This window comes from Alexandromys fortis, unplaced genomic scaffold (genome assembly GCF_014885135.2).
Source record: "Alexandromys fortis isolate MF-2015 unplaced genomic scaffold, M_Fortis_MF-2015_v1.1 scaffold_220, whole genome shotgun sequence".
NCBI classification, from domain to species: Eukaryota; Metazoa; Chordata; class Mammalia; order Rodentia; family Cricetidae; genus Alexandromys; species Alexandromys fortis.
This window is the reverse complement of record NW_026068099.1, coordinates 959,820-982,463: the sequence shown is the minus strand read 5'-3', so window position 1 is coordinate 982,463 and position 22,644 is coordinate 959,820. Positions and strand designations below refer to the sequence as shown.

The 22,644-nt window shown below is 50.4% G+C and overlaps 1 protein-coding gene across 1 annotated transcript; it reads left to right on the top strand.

Moving 5' to 3' along the window:
- Positions 1 to 919: 919 nt before the first annotated feature.
- Igfbp5 (insulin like growth factor binding protein 5) lies at positions 920 to 17,801 on the top strand. The gene is made up of 4 exons (XM_050123762.1): positions 920 to 2,021; positions 11,751 to 11,980; positions 12,600 to 12,719; positions 13,354 to 17,801. The coding sequence occupies exons 1-4, from the start codon at positions 1,688 to 1,690 to the stop codon at positions 13,483 to 13,485; spliced, it is 816 nt and encodes a 271-aa protein (XP_049979719.1). The 5' UTR covers positions 920 to 1,687; the 3' UTR covers positions 13,486 to 17,801.
- The last annotated feature ends 4,843 nt before the right edge of the window (positions 17,802 to 22,644 follow it).

The window sequence follows — 22,644 nt, the reverse complement described above, 5'->3', positions numbered from 1 at the left end:
CTCGATAACCCCAAGATTATCGCTAGTCTACCTTCCTTCCACTTAGAAGAACATTTAAGGCGTCCATGGGAAGGACACCTTAGACACAAGATGATGCTGAAAACCCACAGCATTTCTTCCTGTCTCAGTGACTGCTCCCAACAAAGCCGGGTGGGTACCCCTTCTTGACAGTGCATGTAACACACACACACACACACACACACACACACACACACACACACACACACGGGTGCATACACCACACACACAGAGAGATGAGCTTCCCTGGCCAGCTATATAGGTGAAGAAAAATGTCCACTGGATGTAACTAAAATCAGTACTCCACAAAAGGTCTTACTTAAATCCCTTTTCCAGACTTCTGATGAGGGAGGGGTCTACCCCCAGCACTCCTTCTCCCTCTTTTTAAATTCATTTCAGCGCCCCTCACCGGCTAGTGTTCACTACCTGTCCCCCAAACAACACACAAACCTTCAGTGGTCACTTGAGACGCTTTTTTTCCTACAGGTTGGAAAGGACTTGTTGGGAGGGTACACATGGCTAATAAGAAAATGTGCGTCCTAACAGCCAGTGTCCAGGCAAGTTGTGGGTGAACCCAGCCACTCCATTGTATTCAGCCAGCTCACGAAGATTACTATTGCCTGTTCCTTCCTCCACCTTCTCCTTGCACTCTGAAGCTCTAGTCTGTCCCCCAAGCCCTGTTCGTGCATTCCGTGGGGCGGAGGGCACTGTTCAGGGAGCGAAGGGGAGCCTCCGTGTGTCTAGAAGGCCTCTCCCCACCCCCACCCCGTGTGAGTTTTGCTGCAAAGCTCCTTGGCATCCTTGCATGGGTTGGGTGTTGGGGAGCTCAGATTGCAGCTACAACTGGCTGGCAGCCAGGGGCCGTCTATTTAAAAGCGCCTGCTCGACCAGAGCCCGCAGTCTCTTTGGAAACTTCTGCCGGGGGTAAAAAGAGCTAGCAAAGAGCTGCAAAGCTGTTTGGGCTTTTTCCCTTTTTTGTTCCTTTTCGTTATCCCCCCTCCTCGGTCTGCACCCTTCTCCGGGCTTCACGCAGAACCTGCGGGTTCCGAAGAGGTGGTGGCAGAGTGGGAGACCAGAGGTGTTAGGGTTTGGGTTTTTGCTCGTTTTTTATTTTTTTCCTCTCTCTTGATTTCAACATTTTCCCCATCTTCTTGGCAGCCGCCGACGCCTCTTACCTGTTCTGCGGCAGCGGCGCAGCTGGCAGCGGAGGCTTGGTGAGGAGTGGGGGTGCGTTTTAGATTTTAAGCAACAAGAAAAAAAATAAGCCAAATCCATTTTTTCTTCATCACTCCCATTTTTACAGCCTCCAAGCTCATATTTTCTGTTGCTTTGGGGTGAGCAATTCTGTGCGCCCTCCCCCGCTCGCCCCAGTATTTCTGACCCGATCCCGCCTAGGGATTTCCTCGGTCTCCGCTCACTCTGCGTGCACCTGGCGCGCCTCTTTTTTTTTCACCCCAACCTGTTGCAAGTCTTTAATCCTTGCAATTGTGACTTGCGTGCAGGCACCTGAATCCTCCTTGCCTCGTATTTTGCAAGTGTTTGGGGGAGGGCACCTGCTCTACCTGCAAGAGATTTGAAAAAAAAAAATCTCCAGGCGCCCTCTTGGCCCCTTTCTCTACGCACTCTCGCTCTCCTGCCCCGCCCCGAGGTAAAGCGAGACTCGGAGAAAATGGTGCTCAGCGCTGTCCTCCTGCTGCTGGCCGCCTATGCCGGGCCGGCTCAAGGCCTGGGCTCTTTCGTGCACTGTGAGCCCTGCGACGAGAAAGCTCTGTCCATGTGTCCCCCCAGTCCTCTGGGCTGCGAGCTGGTCAAGGAGCCCGGCTGCGGCTGCTGCATGACTTGCGCCCTGGCGGAGGGGCAGTCGTGTGGCGTCTACACTGAGCGCTGTGCCCAAGATTTGCGCTGCCTCCCCCGGCAGGATGAGGAGAAGCCGCTGCACGCCCTGCTGCATGGCCGCGGGGTTTGCCTCAGCGAAAAGAGCTATAGCGAGCAAACCAAGATAGGTGAGCGATCCCGGGGTGCCAGTTGCAAGGCACACGGGTGGAGAGTGGGTGGGGGTATTTTGGACGGGTGGGGACCCGGGAATGGTTAAGACCCGCTCGCTTTGCGCAGCAAGTGGTTTAGACCATGGGTAACTCCTGGGAATAGATGGGGTGGGTCTTTGCACCTCGGACTTGGAGCGCTGGCAGATTTTGCTATCCTAGGCGTCTGTCTAACCCAGCCTCTTGCAGTTTGCGCTCCATCTCAACCTCCACCCCAGCCCGACCCTCCCCCACTCCTAACTCGTGGCAATCCTGACTCCGAGCTCCTATTGAATCTCAAAGTCCAAATCCCGTGCATCCACTCTGAAAAAGAACAGGTTAAATGACCAACCGTCTCCACCCCACCCCCATGCTTTTCTCCCTAAACTTTAAAAAATCTTTTTGTTAAAAGGTCTTTTTTAATTGGGGCCTAAAGATGAATTACCCATCTTTAAAGCTAATTCTACCTTGATCCTTCCAAGCCCCATTCCCCATCCCATTGCATCTAGATTTATCTATCCGTCCATTCTTAATTGGTCAGGGGTGCACTCGTGAACACACACACACACTACATCTGGGTAACTCGTGCCTTTTGGGTAGAGGTGTTGAAACTCACCCACATGTACACTTGCTGTTTTTGAGTTGATATGATTGATTATGATCAATGATAAAACACCTTAGACTGTAAACCGTGTCTCTTTTTTCCTCCCAGGAAGAGAATGACCGCTACAGAAGTGCTGGGGCGGGCTGTGGGGTAGAGGGTGAAAAGAGCTTGGTGTTCTGTGCTGAATATTCGTCCCTGAACCTAATGATTTTTCCCCCTTCTGAATTCAGATTTTACCTAAGATAATAAAATGGAAATAGGTTTGAGAGGTAATGGGAGGTGTGGGGTGAAGACGTCCTCAAGATCCCAGTGGATGCTTGCCCTCTTCATCCTCCCCTCCCTTTCTCCCCACTCCACTCCACTCTAGCATCCCACCCCCACCCCTGTCCCCACCCCGACCCCCACTCCCCCTATCGTCACCCCCACCCCACCCCCACCAATCACTTAACCCCGACTGAAAGTGAGTGTGGCTAAATGCTTGAGGGGCCCTGGAAACGGAGAATGCAAAATCCAAGGGGCGGAGAGAGACAGAAAGACCTTGCACGGGGAGTCACCACTGCGTTTGCCCCGCCCCTTCTTGCCCCGCCTCCAAGTTCTGTGTGCCCGGAGTCTATGGTTTAAATGATTGACAGAGCTGCTTGTTCAATCAGAACAGTTCTGCCTCAAGCTAGGTTTCTTTGGGGAGTTATCTGATCATATATATACACATATGTACATATATACGTATATAAACATATATGTACATATATATTACTTGATCAGCGATGCACAAAATCTGGGCTCGGAGAGATGAACAGTTATTGACTTTCTCCTAGAGGAATTACAATTTAGCTAAATGTTTATTTGGTGCAGTTCCTTACAATGAAAACAAAGGCCTTCTCACCGCCTGCCGTCCTCCCTGATTCACAAGCACTCCAACGTGAGGAGTTTTGTAGTCTTTTTAAAATTTTTTAAAATGCAAAGTAAGGACCTAAGGACTGTGCTCAGCATCTCTCCCTGGTAAGTGCAGGTTTTGGTTGTCCCGAGAAGTTGCATCATGAGAGGGAGGGGGAAGTACAAACCGCGGAAGCCCTACAGACAGATTTTTCCGGGTTATCTTTTTTTATTACATTCCTGCCCGCCGAAACGGTAGGAATCCATTACCTGGCTTGGAGACAAGAGCTGTGGCTAGCAAGCCCATCATAGCCTAAGTGCGCAAGTTATGACTCCGCAGTAGCCCGGCCCCACTTTTATTTGCCCAACCACGTGACTTATAGGGAGTAGTTGGGCTAGATGTGTGCGCACGCGCGAGCGCAAATGCTAGCCCAGCAGAGAAGCAGCATCCAACTTCCCAAGCCAACGCAGTGCATGAGCCTGCGTGCGCGCGCGCAGAGAGAGAGAGAGAGAGAGAGAGAGAGAGAGAGAGAGAGAGAGAGAGAGAGAGAGTCACGACGCTTCTCTCCGACCCCAGCCCGCCTCAGGCAGGTGCCTAGCGGGCTGCGGTTGCGCTCTGGCTGCTATCTACAGGGGCGAAGGTTGATGCTTTTTTTCCCGGATGGGAACCAGCTCTCGGAAGATCATTCAACCCGAAAGCCATTAGCTGGATCCCTAAAACGTTAAAGATGACGTCATTCTTAAGGAGAGGAAAATGGGTAATGAAAAGAGGAGGGTGTCCTCTGGGTCCTTTAGAAGAAATTCCTTCTCCCTAAGCTCCCTCCCCCACCATCAAAATCTGAGTAGTGTGAGCTTGGACCTACCTCTTCTCCCTCGGTGAAAGCTATATTACACATATAATGTATTTTTATTTGGTATGCAACCAAAAGTACATATTATATATTCATATATTATTTGCATTATGTAACACCCCCAGTACAGTGTGTTTCTAGAATGAGAAGTGAGGAGCGGAGGAGAATGAGGTGGCAGGCAGCCAAAGCTTCTGTAGAGGGAGGCTTGCGCAGGCAGGCGGAGACTAGCGGTTTGCTGGGTGCGTTGCTTGGCAACTGAAGAGGGCGTGGCCTCGAGATCGCCCCCTGCTAAGAGCACGCCTGGCCAGAGAGATTTAGAAGCAGAGGGCAGTGTACGTGAGGCTAAAGGGACTAGGGAGACAAGAGTTTCTAGGGCCAAGGGAAATAAATAAAAGTGAGTTTCAGGGGGTCAAGGAAGGTCCAGGCGTTTTCTGAGAGCAGCGTCTAGAACCGGTCTCTGGCTTTGGTGGTAGAAGCCCAGGACACTGGAGGGTCTGGAGAGTGTCTCCTGGGCTCCTAGAGACTTGAAATCTGAGATGCAGGGAGCAGAGGGTTGTGGATATCAATCCTGTCATTGAGAAATAAGGCAAAGAGAAACCTAAAACGTGCTTCTGGAAAAGAAAGGGGAGGGGGCATCACCCAAATGAAAATGAAGTCTGCTTTTGCTACTTCGGCCTGGCTTCGGCGCCAACCCTGGTCCGGAATGCCACGCTGAAGTCAATTCAGAGCAAGGCTCTTTGGCCAGATTCATGTCTGGGTTGACCAAGATCATGGAAAATTGAGGGAGCCAGATTCCTGTCCCACAGCACCCCCTCCCTTTGAAGCAAGTCTGTGAGAGCCTGCTACGCTGAGGCCAACCAGAACGGAGGGAGAGCTGGGAACCGTGCTGAACTTGACGTTGCTTGCCTTTGCCCTATCTTTCTGCTGTGTCAGCAGGGCCTGGAGCAGCCAACACAGCTGGCCTGGGGAAGCTCCTTTTCTTTCCAAGTCCCTTTTTCCCCTTCAATATCCTCCTCTCCCCTGCCCCCCTCTCCCTTTCCCCAAACTTTGAGGTATCCCCTGTGAGCAGGGAGTTGTAGTTCTCAGCCTTTAAGCAAGCAGATAGGCCTGCAGCTGCACCCTCCAGCCAGAGGTCACTGGAGGGTTGGAGCAGAGGACACCGAAGCAAGAATCCCTGTGGACTCAGTCCTGGTCTCTTAATTCAGGGAGGAGGAGAAAGATGGGGGGGGGGATTTACCAAAGAATTTTCACTTTGTACTTGAACAGTCAGCGCCGATAACCTTAAGGTAGTTAATGGGGAGAAAAGGTAAAATTTAAAGAAGGCATTATGACCCTCCAGAGCCACCATACTCAGAAGCTGGAAGGACTGTATACAACCAAGTACGAACAAGGGACACCCCCTCCAGAGGGGGATGGTTACCATGAGCCACAAACAGGCGAGTGGAAGGGGTTTTATTCAGCTGTGGTTTGCACTTTTACCAGTTAGGCAAAAGCAGCAATTCTCAAGGGCTGTCCTTACATTCCAAGCCAGGCAGGCTGTTCAAGGCAGTTAGACTGGCCACATGTCTGCAGAAGGAAAGCAGCAGCTAACCAACGAAGCCAGCAGAGATGTCTGCTTCCCTCCCCAGCCATGGTTTCTATGCTTTCCTGCCTGGCCACGTATCCTAACTGTCTCTTAGCATCTCTCCAGGAATTATCTGGATATTGGCCAAAGAACATTAACGCTGAAAGAAGCCCACAGCTACCATCTTGGCCAAGGACCTCACTTTATAAATAAGGACTCTGGGACCCGAAACAGGAAGCCCCTTGCCCAAGACAAGATCTTTGGTGGTCAGGACTTGAACTCGGCTCATCCCTAGGACTTGTGGCACTCTTGCTATTTCTGGCTTGTTCGGTCATCACTAGGGCTCTTGCCTAGGCCTGGTCTAACCTGCAGCCCAGACCTTAGGCCAGCATTGGCGAAGACTACCCTCCAGTGGTAGGTGTTCTGAAAGTGAAAGGAGACCCCTCCACTTGGGGGCGCTCTATTTTGAGAAGCAGTGGAGTGACCCAAAAGTAGGGTCTCTAATACCTTCTTGCTCTCGGGGTTTCTTCTGCCCCCCTTTCAGGCCAGGTTTGGTCAGAGGAAGTGAGCAAGTCGGGCTTTGAAGGAATGGCACAGCCTCCAGGTCTGTGGGCCAAACCTCATTTCCTGAATGCAAGGAGCTCTTCTGATGTGGCAGGCAGGTCCTTAAGGCCCTGTGGCTGCCTGAGCTGCCTGTCTCTCTGGAGAACACAGCACCTCAGTGGTCTACTGCCCATGGTAACCTGGGTTGTGATAAACAGGCCCGTGGTAACCATAGCCCAGGTCTTTCTGGGACTGGCAAGCAGGACCTGAGGTAGGACGCCAGCAGCGGGGGAGGGGGGATGACAGAAGTTACTATAGGGTTTCTACATCAGAAAGAGGATCATCCACCAAAGACACTGATAAAACTCGAATCCAGGTATGTCCAGGCATCTCGGCAGGCCAGCCTTTGCTGACAGGTTAGAGCTGGGGGTTGAGGTTAATCTGAGGTTACACCAAGATGCATCCCCACCTGTCCAGAGGCTGAGGAAGCCTTTCCCTTTGGGGTTGCTGGGGAGGCAGGCAAATGAGACTAGCCTATCTTCCCAGTAGGACCCACCCGCTTAGCCTTTAGGCTCCACCAAATAGTCCTTACACTTAGTCCTCAGCCTAAACTGTCAGATAGACAGCCTTTCCTTGCCATATCCTAGGCCCTGGGGGAATGTCACTTGGAACAGAGCCTTATATGATCTCTTTCCGTTTATGAATTTATGTAGGCTCCAGTCACTTGAACTCTGAACTGTAGCATTAGGACTGTGGCAGCTCTCTATTCCCCACTACAGGCGTGTCGCCTTCAGGAGTCTTTAGAATAGCACATCCAACTGAAATTTAATACAAGACACATACGTAATGATTAATTTTCCAGTGGCCACAATTTTTATTATTTTTAATTTTTTTGAGTGTGGAATTTATGGAGTGAAGGGTAAAGGGGAGAAGAGAGAGAAAGAGAGAGCGGGAGGGAGGGAGGGAAAAAAAGCCTAGCATCCAAAATTTTTAAAATATTTATTTATTATGTATACAATATTCTGTCTGTGTGTATGCCTGCAGGCCAGAAAAGGGCATTACAGATGGTTGTGAGCCACCATGTGGTTGCTGGGAATTGAACTCAGGACCTTTGGAAGAGCAGGCAATGCTCTTAACCTCTGAGCCATCTCTCCAGCCCCAGCATCCAAAAATTTTAAAGGTTAAAATGAAACAGAGGAAATTAATATTTCAGCAGAGCATACCCAAATATTATCATCTCAACATGTACCCAAATAATGATAAGGAAATCATCAATATCTTTTTATATACTATCATTAAAATCCATGCCATCTTCTTATATTTAGAATATAAAACCTCAATTTAGACACTGTTTCAGTATAATATAATATATATTATACACCTATATGTAGATATATATAGACAGATGTATTTATTTGGGTCATAAGGTTTATGGTATGTCATTCCAAATATACTTAAAACATTTCCAGTGAGCAAACTGTTTCAGAATTTAAGGTTAAGCTGTCTGAAATTAAATGAACCCCGCTGACCCTCCTCCCCCTTAGGATACAGTTGTCTACATTTGCTTTCCTCTTGGAAGTTCAGTTCCTTATTCTGATTGTTAAAATCCCTGGACACAGCCTGTATTACTGACCACAGTGGAAAAGAAAATGGTGTCTTCGGGGGATCTTCCAGAGAGAGCTTGGGGCCAGGCAGCTGCCTCTGTGGGCCAGGTCTCTGTCCAGAATCCCTCCTCCCCTTCTCTGTATGCAAATGCGCTCACACGGGGCAACTGAGCTAATTAGCCTCCATCTGCAGCTGGGAAGCAGTCAGACTTGGGGAGACCAAAACACGTCTAACATTTTGAGGGACAATGTGCCGCCGGTTTCTGGGTCTCCCACAAGCCTCCCGTTGCCGCAGAGAGCAGGAGGCTGCCTATTGGCTGAGAAACAAGACGAAGCAAGAGGGGGGAGGGAGGGCAGAGCGTGTAGCCTATTTTTGTCACTATCCAGGCACTCACTGCTCAGTGTCCTGGGCCAGTGCTATCTAGTAGAACTCACCGCGATGATGAAAGTGTTCTGTATCTGCACGGTCCAGCACAGTAGCAGCCGGCGGGCGGGCGGCGTGGGGCACTGGAAATGTGAAGGGAACAACCGATGCCCTCTGGGTATTTGTTCCTTTAAATAGCCGCTCTGGCTCCCGGACTGCACTGTCGCAGTCAAACAGAAGCTTCAGTCACACTGCCCGGCTCCTCACTTCCCTGCAGCAAGGTAATCATGCTCTGAGGCAGGGGCATGACTGCCATGGCCTCCCACAGCATTCGTTAAACTAAAGATTGTCCCATTTCTATTACAGAAGTGCCTCTAGCTTCCAAATCTCTTTGCCTTGGGGGCAGATTCATTCACTCATTTGTTGACTACTATCCAAGAAAAGAGAGAGCTAAAGGACAACGTTGTGCTCCCTTAAGACGCCAGGTTTTACAGCCCTCACAGGGAGCTAGCGTGAGGAAGCCCAGAACGTGTCTCCATATATTAGTGAAGTGTCAGATGCCTGCAAGAAAGCTTTGGCTGCTGGGGTGTGGTCTTAGAAAAGTTGGGTGTGTACATAACAGTGCTCTGTGAAATTCTGCCCTTCCTGGGGTACCTCTGCAACCTTAAAACCAGCCCTGCTCCCAGAGAGATACTGTTTGCCGGGATGTGGTGAACAGCAGAGTGTCTGGGTGCGTGCGTGCGTGCGTGCAAGCGCGTGTGCATGTGTTGCCACAGGGAGAGGCTGATGTACCCACCACCCACCACCCCTCCCCTTGGTGCTGAACAGATGAACTCAGTGTGACAGGTAGGCACGTTACAAAGCTGGCCAGAAGGACATAGGGCTAGAGCCACAGCAGACTCAGAACAGACCTCAGGGTAAACACTGGGATAGCATAAAAACTGACCAGCACAAACCCTTTCTTAATTGTTGGAACAGATCGTGAAATTAAAAGTTCTTCTGCTGTGACTTCTGGGAAGGGGACCCTGAGCACCCCACACTTCTCATCCTCTGCAGAAACCTTTCCCAGTGGCGTCAAGAGGGAGGGGGGAGCTGGGCTGTGTTTCTCTTCTCTGGATCACCTTCCAGTCACAGATTGAGAAACTGTGGGACCCACAAACGAGTCTTGCCCCCCGCACAATTCTCTCTTGTCTATCCCCCGATCTTTTCAGTGCATGCTGGGGACACACAAAGAGGGAGAAGGGATTGATGAGTCTCAAACAAGCAGGAAGGAGAGACACCCGAGGGCTAAATTTTCAAATTGCGTAGTCCAGGCAAACACGCAGACCATTGCAATTGCGCACAAGTGGGAGGGGTTCTCGGTCTCCTGCGCCACCTACTGGCCACTTGGATGTATAACCCTGCTTGTTTCTGAAAGCCATGGTAGTTTCCTGGAAACTTTCTCTTGTACCCCACCTAAATCCCTTCAGCAACCTCAGTCTATTTTCTCTTTGTGAAGCGACCCATGGACTCTCTTTCTTTTTTTTTAATTTAAAATCCAAACCTTCCCAAAATAAAATCCTCTTTATGATTCCGCCACAAGGCAGCTGAGCCAGGTGCTGGCATTCCCGTTCAACTTCAACGCCTGCTTGCCAGCCCTTTAATCTTTCTGACTCTGCCCTGGTCTGCCTCCAAGTTCCCACTGTCTCTTTGGAGTCTGCAGGTGACCACAAGACACTGATTAACATCTTTGCTACTCGATTCTCCTACTGCCTAAGTAATAGGTTTCTAGCTTTCGTGGATTGAAGTGGCACCAAAAAGTGGGAGACACATCCAAATTTTAAGCCTGCTATTCAAAAGCAAGAAGCCTGAAAATTTTAGGAGTGTAAGCACCCCCAGGAGCGCGGACTTAATGAGGCCCAGAGTTTGCAAAAGTCCTGTAAAGCCCTTAAAGAAAGATCTCCCCTTCTACTTTTCCAACTGCTCGGAGACTGCAGACTGGACACACCTCCTCCTGTCCCCAAGTTACACAAGAAAATTAGCTTCATCCCAAAATATCCTCTTTTAATCTCTAGAATACTAAACTCCACCTTGGGCAGTCCACCTGGAATTAGCCATCCCAACAGGTTCTTATACAGTAGGGTCAGACACTGAGGAAGGGGACGGGCTGAGACGGGGAGAGTCTGAAATCCCCACGCTGAACTTGACTGGGGAGAGCCTGCCTGGCACTGTCATGTACTCTTGACCCTTCATCTTCCTTTCCAGTAGCTGTTTCTCTTCCTCTCAGAAACCAATGAAATCCTCTAGATCAATGAGAAAATAAAAATTCTAGCAGCTTCCTCCTAGCAAGAATGGATGCCCACCCAGTTCGTTAAGCTTGCCAAGCCCAAGAGGAACCTAGGCTTGGGAGTCTGGGGTCACCTGCTCTCTGACCGTCTCCAGATACCTCCCCTCGCTCACACCAGAATTCCCTTTGGGTTGGGAGTTGGAGACATCCAACAGTGTCTTCTCCAAAACCCAAAACTCCTCTTTCCTTATGAGTTTCCCCTCATCCCAACTTCCTTGAATTCTTTCCCCCTTCTCTTTCATATCCAAGACACTTAGCTGTCGCCATTTCCGGGTATCTGAGGGAGGGTTATGGGTTTTCCTTTGCCCTATTTTATTATTTTTGGGGCTATCACGAAGGCTTTTTTCCTTTCTGAGTATCTAAATAGCAAAGGTGATGGAATCTGAGCCCCCATCCCTTTCTGATCCTACATCTGGTCTTGGGGGTCACCCTAAGCACACCACCTGGGGACTGCGATCTAAGGGCTTCCCACTTGTAACCTATTGAGGTTGCAAGGTCAGGGAGCTCAGAGGGAAATGGTGGGCACCAACGAGGAAAGAACTTACTGGAAATATGTACTGAGATGGCCCAGGCAGGCAGCATTCACAGAATAACAAACACGTGAACAAAGTCCTACTTCTTTTTTCTAAAGGTCATAAGTCAGCTAAGTATAGACTCTGTCACCAAGTTGCTCCTATATATAACTGGTGTGGCCCCAGCCAGCTGTCAGCCCCTCTCAGTGAGCTGAGTAATGCCCAGCCTCCCGGGCCCAGTGCATGGCATGGAGCCAGCTGGGAGCTAGTGTGGAGGGAGGAGGCCTCTGGGTTCCATCTACTTTGTACCTCTCCAGGGCCCATATTTCTGCCTCTCCAGTCTCCCAGTTCTCAGCATGGTCTCCACCCTCTGCTGCTCCCATCCCTAGATACCCAAGTCCAAACATTCTGGCTTCTAGACTCTGCTCTCTGGCCTCAGAAGCTGATTCTTTCACTCCATCTCCCTACAGAGAGAGACTCTAGAGAGCATGAGGAACCCACCACCTCCGAGATGGCTGAAGAGACCTACTCCCCCAAGGTCTTCCGGCCCAAACACACTCGCATATCCGAGCTGAAGGCCGAGGCTGTGAAGAAGGACCGCAGGAAGAAGCTGACCCAGTCCAAGTTTGTGGGAGGCGCAGAGAACACTGCCCACTCCAGAGTCGTCCCTGCGCCTGAGATGAGACAGGAATCTGAACAAGTGAGTCTTAGGGATTCTCCCCTCCCTACCCTGGCCACCATCACAAGCTGGTCGTGCCTGCACCTAACTTGAACATATATGGCCTCAGAGGGTACTCAGGCTAGACCAATCAAAGGACCTAATGCGGTCATAATGGCTCGACTGAGGGTTTGGGAGGATGTTTTTGAAAACTTGAGTTTATTTATCCAGACTGGGGGCTGATCCAAGTCAGTGGAAACAGAAATAGCTCTTCAAAGAAAGTACCTAGTATAAGAGTGAACACACATGAGGTGACGACCCCTAGAGCTATGGCCGGTCCCAGATAGAGGCTGAACACTATCCTAGCGTGTTGGGAGAGTACAGCCTCTGTCTTCATTGCTTGGAAGGGTAGAAAAGTTGAAGGTGAGTGACCTGCAAGATAAATGGGAAATAAGAGCCCTGTGCCGGGCTACACACAGGCTTACTGTACAACCAAGGCACCAGCAGGTGAGGAAGAAGAAATAGCTTTAATAGCTTCTGATGGAGACAATAGCTCTTCTCCCTGAGTCCCTTTGGATGCCCCCCGTGATGCATAGGTCTGCACACCTGAGTGGTTTCCACTCGAGTCACGCCAGCCCTCTCATCCCTCCTGTCTTCACAGGGCCCCTGCCGCAGACACATGGAAGCGTCCCTGCAGGAGCTCAAAGCCAGTCCACGCATGGTGCCCCGTGCTGTGTACCTGCCCAACTGTGACCGCAAAGGATTCTACAAGAGAAAGCAGGTACGTGCCCCTGTACCAGGCTCCCAGACCTCACCTCTGACGTTTCTGATTGGCGGGTCTGGAGTGAACTCCAAGCCCTTGCCATTTCTAACTGGATGACCTTGACAAACCTAGAGGGGACCCCTACTCTAAGTAAAGTTACAAGCTAGATCTCCTTGGGGCATATCTTGGCCCTGTCACTTCTAGCTGTGACCCCTTGCCCCGGTTATTTAGAGCCCCTGTGCAGACTAGCAGTGCCCATCACCCTGAGGGGGAGGAAGAAGGGGTACATATACCGACAAAATTCTTAGAAGTATTCCTGTCACGTGACCCTTCTTAAACTGCGTCTGGTACGCAATAGAGCCACAGAGCAATGTTTCCTGTTTGGATGGCTAGGGTCCTTTCTTGATGACCCCTGGAGAGTGTGAGGCTGGTGATCCCCAAGTGGATGACAAACGGGAGATGGCAGGGCCAACTCCAGGGCAGGGTGCGGGGACTAACAATTTCTCGGGGTTCTCCCACGTGGTGGGGACACCAAAACCTCAAGAGTTGGCTAAGCGTGTACCCCTTTCAATTCTCAACTGTAGGAACACAGTTAGAAAAGAAGGGGGCTTCAGGGTACAGCTAGCTCACTGCCGGCTGCCTCTCTCCCCAGTGCAAGCCTTCCCGTGGCCGCAAACGTGGCATCTGCTGGTGCGTGGACAAGTACGGGATGAAGCTGCCGGGCATGGAGTACGTGGATGGGGACTTCCAGTGCCACTCCTTCGACAGCAGTAACGTTGAGTGACGCTTCCCCTCCCGTCCTCCCCCTTTCCTGCCCCCCAGCCCCAGCTCCAGCCAGCGCCTCCCTCCACCCCAGGACGCCACTCATTTCATCTCATTTAGGGGAAATATATACGCATATATATTTGAGGAAACTGAGGACCTCGGAATCTCTAGCAAGGGCTAAGGAGACACTCCCCACACCAACCCTGAAAATGTATTTCTTTTTGAAGCAAGTTGATGGACAGAGAAGACAAGAAAAAAAGCAGGAGGGATCGAGAGTTGGAAAGAAGGCATTGGTATAGAAAAGAGCGAGTGACAGATAGGGTTAAGGAGAAAAAGAGAAACAGCGAGACAGAAAGGGCACTGCGATCAGGCTGGATCTGCCCTTCCCTTCCAGCCCTAGTCAGAAGTCAGAGAGAGGCAGGGACACTCAAAAGTGTGGCATTCAGTGACACCCAGGTTTGATTGGTATGGGGGAGAAAAGGAACAACAAAATGTATCAGTGCCTCTCTCTCGGGTCTATGGCTCCCTGCAGCCAGCTATGGGGATGGCTAGACCCTGTCCCTCCTCTTCTCTTACCAGTGCAAGGTGTTTTCACCCCCAAATTCATAAACACTGAAATGCATTCCATCAATCTGACAACAAAGGAAATTGCGTGATTGCCAATAGGTCTTTCCCCAAGCGGATGAGTGAACTCAATATGTGTACAAATTTTACTCTTGATGGAGATTTTTTTTTAGAAGTCAGTACCTGCCCCTGACACTGGAAAGACTTGATTTCCCAGGGTGACAGCAAGCATCCAGAGACTTGTGGCTTCAGCCCTTGATTTCACTAAACTCAAAGCTGGCCCAGCAGCCTCTGTGGAGGAGGATGATAGGCGGAGAAAACAAAGGGGCTTGTGCTTCCCTGCAATGCTCCACGTAGACATATATAGGCATATAAGTCTATTTTCTTTATGTTTTCCCCCCTCTTCTTTTCTTTCAAAGTTTTGCATTACCTCTTCAAAGTAGTTTCTTTAGGGCACTGGAGATCTTCCTTCCTCATTCTGGGAAAATCCATATTCAACTAACACAAGCCAGAACTGTAGCTTTGCCTGCTTCTGGGTCCCTGTGGGCTACAAATTTGGCTCTTTCATGGGACACGGTGTCAGATCTTCTCATGATTCCCAACCAGTGTTTAAATGGATCCACAAAGCCAGAGAGCTGCCGGCACCCAATGGTGCATCAAATACACATCCCGAGTCATCCCGTCTCAACCTTGCCACCCTCAGGAAGTAACTGACAGGCACCTTGATACATAAAACCACCAGATCCCCTTTCCCACCCTGGCCTGCCAAGGCCTTTTCTTCTACCTGCTCAGAAATCCTGTCTGTATTTTGAAAGCCTCCCGCAGATGCCAGGCTGACAGATCAGGAAGAAACTGACCTGAGAGGTGGCCGAGGATGAAGCAATGGGGTTGGGGCATCCTCAGAGAGAGCTAGAAGATGGAGCAGAGACTAGGGGAACAGGAAAGTGATGGAAAGAGGGAAATACCAATAGACTTTCTCTTGGCTTCTCCCGGCTAATAAACCTTCCGGAATTTGAGGTGAAAATGGGGGAAGAGGGGTTGGGTTCTGAGGCAGAAGAGAACTCAGTTGAATCACAGAGTCCAGATGGTGGGGAGTTGAGGCAGGCTCTAGACTTGAGAAGCACGGATGGAGATGAGGATCAATAGCCTGACTGAGACTCGAAGGGCAAAAGGATGTGCCTCTGACACCACAACTTCAGGTCAACTTCAGCCCAGAGGAAGGGACTGAGACTGAAGAATCTTTGAAGTGCTCCGTCGACTCTGCCCCGGCAACACATCCTCTCTGAGGTGGAGGAGGGCATAAAGCCATCGGGCATAGATCTTCATTCATGGCTGTTGTCATTTGCCTGCCAGATTGTGATCCAAGAAAGATTTCATTGTCCGCTGACTTTGGCTTAGAAGTGTCCTTGAAGACTGAAGACAGACCGCCAGGAGAGGGGACTAGGACATTGGTACAGAGGGCCCCTATTTTTGCTGTGGACACAACTCTTTGCTCTTTCTTGATAGCATGGCACAGCAGAGGCCCCCTCTAGTGCCGAACTTGGAGCAACAAAAAGGGGCTGCAAAGAAATAAAACGACGTCATCTCATGGGAAACAGACGGCCATGGAGCTTGGGGTTGTCTCCTAGTGCCTGGACAGGACGGTTGGCTGGGAATGGAAGAGGTAGCTGATCTTCATAAGACAAAGGGCCTGATGGGGATGGCAATACAAGGACTTATCAGACCTGCAGGGCCAGTGCACCCATCTCCCCGCACAATGTCCCCAGCCCCCATTTCACACTTGAGTATGTCCTAGGCCAGTATCTTAACCCTTCTCCATGATGCTCTTCTTTCTGCCTTTATTATCCGGATCTTGAGCAGTCATATGACTGGGATTTGTAAAGCTAATACTGGGGTACCCCTGCCCCTAAGAAAAGACTGAGCCAGGAACTGCCTACTCACCTTTCCCTCCTTGAGAGGGGGGGTTTTCTCTTCACCCCACTACTTGCTGGACCTTGTATGAGCCTCTGCCTCTTTCGTGGGCTCTTCGCTGTGAGAAATGGATGGAGGACGTTGTACAGACACTTTGGCCTTCCCCAGTTCAGCCTTGGGAGTCTTGGGAGTCTCTCTACTGCTTATCAGGAGAGCCATGTGTACACAATTAATCTCTCCCCAGTGGAAGCTTGCCTTTAACAGACAGATGGAACTAAACCTTCCAAATGGGAGGACTGGCTGAACCCAGGAGAGAAAGAAATGGGGCCACGAAGAGAGGAGCGTTGACCTTCTCCACGCCACAGGGAGAGAAGGTAGGCCTGCAATAATCCCACCATGCCCTGAGCAAGAAGCTTCTTGGCTCCAGGCTGGCCCTTGGCTCCACTAGGAGCCTCTAATTTGGGATGTCCACAGTCACAGGTCTAAGTGTTGCCGTCCCCACCCCCGCTCTCCCTTAGAAGGCTTCTTCCCCTCTCTTTTGACAAATGCCTCACTCAAGCAGTAAGAAAGATAGTTCTCTTCCCCCAACTCCTGCCAGCTTAGGTGAAAGAGGCCTAGCCAAGATGGACTATCCTCCCCAGACAGTCTTGCCCATCCAGAACAAAGCAGGGAACCTGGGGAAGAGTAGACGCTATGTTTCTCTGACAGCCAGGCCTAGACAGACAAGGCCTGGGAACATCTACCCCCACAGGAGGCGAGGAGACCTCCTGTGGTCACTCCTCCTCTCCCTCCAAGATCCTCTTCCTACCACCATCTATCTCCATGGTAACACCCTCACCACCAAGCTCCTTAGAAGATAGGGTTGCTATGGCAACCTTCAAACCCCCTGCCCCTCCCAGGCAGGGTAGCAGTCCTTCCGCTCACTTAGACCCCTAGAGGGCTTTGGTGGCTCCCACAGCTTGAGAGGGGTGAGACAAGGAGAAGAGACCCTCTAGCCTTCCGGCTTTCAAGAGATAGATGGCAGAAGAGAGCAAGGTGTTTAGCACCGGGAGCCTGGGGGTTGAACTGTTACTGTTTTCAAACCACTAAAGTGCAAGGATTCTTGCACCGTTCCTACTCAGCCTCCTTTTCCCTTTTAGGTTTTTGTCTCTTTCAACATACTTTCTTGGTTTTCTAATGGAGTATAGGCGTCAGCCACTTCCCAGACTCTGGCCTCCTCTTTTAAGTCTTTCTGAATGGGGGAAAGAAGGATGGAGGGTCCGAGGGGGAGGGGTCCCTAGCCGCCCTGCATCCATCCACCCCATTTCTCTGGTCCCTAGGCGCCAGCCTGGGCCCCATCTCCAGCACCATCACCGACACACAGTAGTAGCCTGTCACCGGATAGCACAGTTCAGACAAGACTCCTTCAGATTCCGAGATGTCTACCGGTTGTTTTTGGGGTTTTTTTTGTTTGTTTGTTTTCATTTTTTTTACAACAGCAATAACCACAGCACATATAGGTCTTTGTAGTATTCTGTTCAGACACCATAGCTCTGATCTCTCTTCCTTTTTGTTTTCAACTTTGAAAAAAAAAAAGCTTATACTTTTTACTGGTGAAACGGATAAAAAAATAATAAAGCAACAAACCAGTTTGTGACAAGCAGAACGTGGAGAGAAATCCCCCCGTGTGGGAGGGCTCGGCTCCTGTCTAGCATATTGTACTTAAGGAAATAAAAAGAGAAAAACCCGGAAGATCTCACATTTTATTGCGAAGTGAAGATCGCTGTATTCTATTTATTCAACTTATAATTTATGTTACTCCTTGATCTTTGTCTTTTGTCTTGACAAAGCATTGATTTAATAAAGTTATGCATTCGGTTAGCTTCGTCGCCTTCCTCCTGGGGCAGAGGGCTCTGTGAGAACCCAGGCTGCCAACAGGAGAGGAGGGACAAAGGATCTGGACCTGTGTGTCCTCCAGAGGGTCCCTAAGTGGCGGAAAGCCAGACCTAATAGATAGCGCCCATTCTAAGTTGCCACTTCCATGAACTCTGTACCCCAGTACCATGGGTGAAACCCTACAGAGCTGCTGAGAGGCTCCAGAACACGCGGAACCATGAGCACACGTGTGTGTTCTACGGTTGCCGCTATAATTTAATTCCCATCACTGTCAGCAAATGCGGTGTTCTAACCCACCCTTAGACAAATCACCATTCTCTTCTCCTTGGAGAAGATGCCAAGGAAGACGTTTCCAGAATGTTCCTCAGTCACTTATTCCAGTCCCTTACGAGTTCTCAAGGCACGGAAACCTCTAGTCCAGGTGAACTGTACTTTCAGCTCTTCCCAGGCACGCCTACTTCTGTTTATGCCCAGGGGAAACGCAAACTAGCAATTGACCGCTCAGGTTTAACAGCGGCTTCCCTGTGGCTTTTCCTTTCTAGGATCTTTCAGCCCTTGAGCTCTTTGCCGCTCTTTGCCGGTTCTCCATGGCCCGTGGTCATTCTCGAAGATATTAGCACAGTTCACGGTCCCTTAAGTGGGACCTTAAATGAACCACACCACTAGGGAAATGAAGGTGGCGGGCTGTCCATTCTGTGCCAGCTCAATGCTGAGGCTCTCAGGAGCGCTAGTGGCCAGCTCTTGCAGTCACGTGGTAAGTGGGGCCTCGTTTCTCACTGCACGCCGGTTTTTTGGAGGCCATCAACAGTCTCCCTGGGGCTCTCAGCCATCCTCATCACGGAGCCAGAGACCCAAACACTGCGTTTGAGGTAAAAATAAACTATGAACGGCGCAGGCAGTGCCTCAGGGAGGTGCCGTGAGCTTTGAAGGGGCCATGGGCAGAGGACACGGCGCGTGACTTGCCTGTGCTGACACCTGGGACAGTCTTCAAGCTTCTCCATCAGAAACTACTCACCGATGCCCATTGCCCATGCGATGTCTGAAGGAAGCAGGAACGGGTATTTTCCACCCAGCTGTTCCTCCTTGGGGCTCGTCTCCCAGAGGACTGACTCTAACCCACTTCACATTCCTCCTTTGCCCCCCCCCCCCCCCCCCCCCCCCCCCCCCCCCCCCCCCCCCCCCCCCCCCCCCCCCCCCCCCCCCCGCTCACAGCCTGTGGACATTTAGCAATCTGCCTCTTGGCTATTCTACACAACTCATGATAAGGAGACACATGGCACATTCAGACCATGCAACTTACCTGCACACTAACAGTCTTAACGCGAGCCTGGGCGCCACCATCTCCCATACTCAGCCACAGGGTATGGCAGCGGGTTCAAGACCGACCACGTGGCTCTGCTGCCCTATTCATCTCCTCCTCCTGCCTCCATTCACTAACGTCACACTCTGAGTCTTGGAACATCCTTGTCTCCAATGATGTCATCACATCCACCCAGATGTCCACGCCCGACCCCCAGGTATTAGTCCCAACTCCTCACTTAGCTCCTCATGCGGGGATCCCAGCAATCAGCCACTCCCTGGTAACTCCGAGCTCAGCCGCTCTCGCTATCTTCCCTAGTCCTGGTTTGGGTTTTGTTCCTGCCTGCCTGCCTGCCTGCCTGCCTGCCTGCCTGCCTGCCTGCCTGCTGGACCCCACCCACCCCTCCTCTGCCTCACTCTCCTGGGTGACCTTCCCAGGCATGGTGCACTTTCTAAACACATATTGCCCGTCCTTGGCATCCTTATCTCCCAGATTCCGGCCCAAAATTCACATCCTCCAGCAAGGTACCCACACCTCTCCTGTTAGGGTCCCCCACAGCCTTCTTCTTCAGCCGCCCCTCTGCCTGCACACTGCCAATGCCACACAGGTCCTCAGCCATGTGCAGGCCTCCGAGTTAAAGTACAGTGTTCCCTCTTTCTGAACCCCATTCCTTAGAAACACACACGCATGCATACACACAGGGGGGGGGCTCTCTATTCTGCATGCTGTTCTTTGCTATAGACATTATCCCAGTATTTAAAGATGAGGTTTGAAAAAGTGTGGGAAGTTATAAATATGGACGATGTCATACCATTCATAATCAGGGTGAAACAAATTCTTCCCCATAGCTGTCCATGTTCCTGTCTAGCACATTGCAGGTAGCTATTGCCGAAGATCCATTTAGCAAATGCAGCAGCTACAGCAGGGTGTCCGCACGTCCAGAGGACATAGAAAAGGGCCAGCCTCATGGTCATGTACCTGTGACATCACCCAGAGCACCAAGCTTTGGAGCACTGCTTTCCTATTACCGCCTTAAAGTTCCTAGCAATGTTGGAAGGAGAGGTCTCATATATTCATTTGTCCCAGGCCCTGCAAATCAAGCCATCAGTCTTCCAGTAGAAATCACACACACTTCTCATGCCCCGCCACAGCTCCTAACTCAGAAAGTCTGTGGGAGGGCTCAGGACTACATCCTATGAGACAGCACCTCCATTTGACTTACTCTGGGTTCCTGGATAGCCTTGTAATAAGTTTAAAGCGCCAAGCGCTCTTAGCTGCAGTTCCCTATATTGACACACGGGGGCAGTATTGCCTCAGCGTTTACCAAGGACCAGGCTTAAACTTGAAAAGATTAAGCCTAGTTCTAGCAAGAGATCAGGGAACACATTCAATAGACACACCCAAACAGCCCCCTCTCTACAGGGGACTAGCACCGGGTAGAGCAGGCTGTGGATAGGGAACATCAAGAGCCTTTCAAAAAACGTTCCGGAAAAAACCTAGGCAAGGTGACTGAGGGCCTGTAAGCCAAAGGGTGACCCGGGGAACCTCCCAGAAGCCTTCCCATCTGGTACCATGCTTGGCAGCAGTCTCCCCAGGATATGGCCGTGTTCCTTAAGTTTAAAGCACCCCCACTAGGGCCAGCTTAAAAATGCACCCACACGGGGATGCATAACCCAAGGTTGAGAAGCAACCTTGATGCTGAGCAAAAAGGGCCTCAGGAAAATAACGCAAGTAGCCATGCTTTTTGTACGTGAACTCATGAGGGAAGCAGGACACTCTCTGTTCCACCCTGAAGTAGCCCTTTCTCCTGGCAGGGGTCTGCTCCAGGAATCTAGTTTTCTGGCACCTGCCAAAAGTCCCAGGCGTCCCTTGACCCCTCCAGATGTGCTATGTAATTCAGGTGGAAGACTAGGCGAAGCCATTAACAAGGCCCCTCCGTGCCCAGAAGGGTCAGATGCAAACTGGAAGTCCGGCTAGGCCTTGCACTGGGAAGGAAGATGGCCTGCCTTCCCCCACGGACCTCTGTCAAAGGGTTAAGGAGAGTCCCTGTACTTGCCTGGGGCTTCCGGTGCAAACAGAACCGTGTGAGAGCAAGCAGAGCGCTGACACATGACAGTCGTTGCTTTAAAACCTTTCCCAGGGGCTGGAGAGATGGCCCAGTGGTTAAGGGCACTGCCTGCTCTTCCAAAGGTCCTGAGTTCAATTCCCAGCAACCACATGGTGGCTCACAACCATCTGTAATGAGGTCTGGTGCCCTCTTCTGGCCTGTAGACATACACACAGAATATTGTATACATAACAAATAAATAAACAAATAAATATTTTTTAAAAAAAACCTTTCCCAGCGCTCTGCTTGCTCTTTGACTCCGTTTTCAGTCTCTTGGTCCAGGTTCTTTAGTTTTTCAAGACAGGATTTCTCTGTGTAGCCCTGGCTGTCCTGGAACTCGCTCTGTAGCCCAGGCTGGCTTCTAACTCAGATGTTTGCCTGAGGCGTGTGCCCCACCACCATCCAGCCTCTGTCTGCACTCTTTGCCCATCTAGATCTCTTTGTGGTGACTTGCTGATCTGGAGGCTGTCATTCGGCTCCTCCAGGAGCTGCTTCTGAAAACTCCGAGGTGAACTTTCTGACCGAGCACAGCAACAACAGGGTCATCAGCATTTTCCTTGGGGTCCCAAGTGAAGTTCCTCGTCCTGGGTCGAAAACTATTTCTGTAGTAAGAGAATCCCAGTTTCAATGTTTCCCATTCCCCATCTCCTATCACAAGGTCATCTGCAATGTTTTTTATATTGGCATTGCTTTCTTTGGGTCTTTGTAGGCTGTGTAGCCGAGACTATATTTGACTCTCAATCTTCCTGCCTGAGCCTCCCCAATACTAGGATTGCAGATCATGTATCCAGTGTCTAGTGTCTTCTGGGTGCTGAAAAGAGGAAGACTGATGTAGTGTATGTAGTGAATATGTTTCATTTACCACTGGTTAATGAAGAAGCTGTTTTGGCCTACAGCAGGGCAGAATATGGTCAGGCTGAAAGAGATATATAGAGTAGGCAGAGTCAGAGAGATGCCATGTAGCTGCCAAAGGAGACAAATACCAGAACTTTGCCCTGTAAACCACAGCCTTGTGGCGATACACAGACCAATAGAAATAGGTTAATTTAAGAGGTAAGAGTAAGTTAATGAGAAGCCTGAGCTAATAGGCCAAGCAATGTTGTAATTAATATAGTGTCTGTGTGATTGTTAGGGTCTGGGTGGCCAGGGGGGAAAAAAAAGAGCAGTCTCTGTTTAAAAAATGGTGCCCAACATCTGGGGCATGGATCATAAAAGACTTTAAAAAGAAAAAAAAGAAGCTTAAGAAAGTAATATACTTTTAGGCAAGCAAAAAAAAAAAAATGGGAGTCAATTGGAGCTTCTTAGTAGCCACATTTTTTCTCAGATAGGCTCCGTTTGCTGGTGGTGAGCAGAGGTGCGGCTCCTTTAAAAGAAAGATTCTTGACTCAGCATTAGCAGCAAGAGCTGTAGGCTTCTTCAAG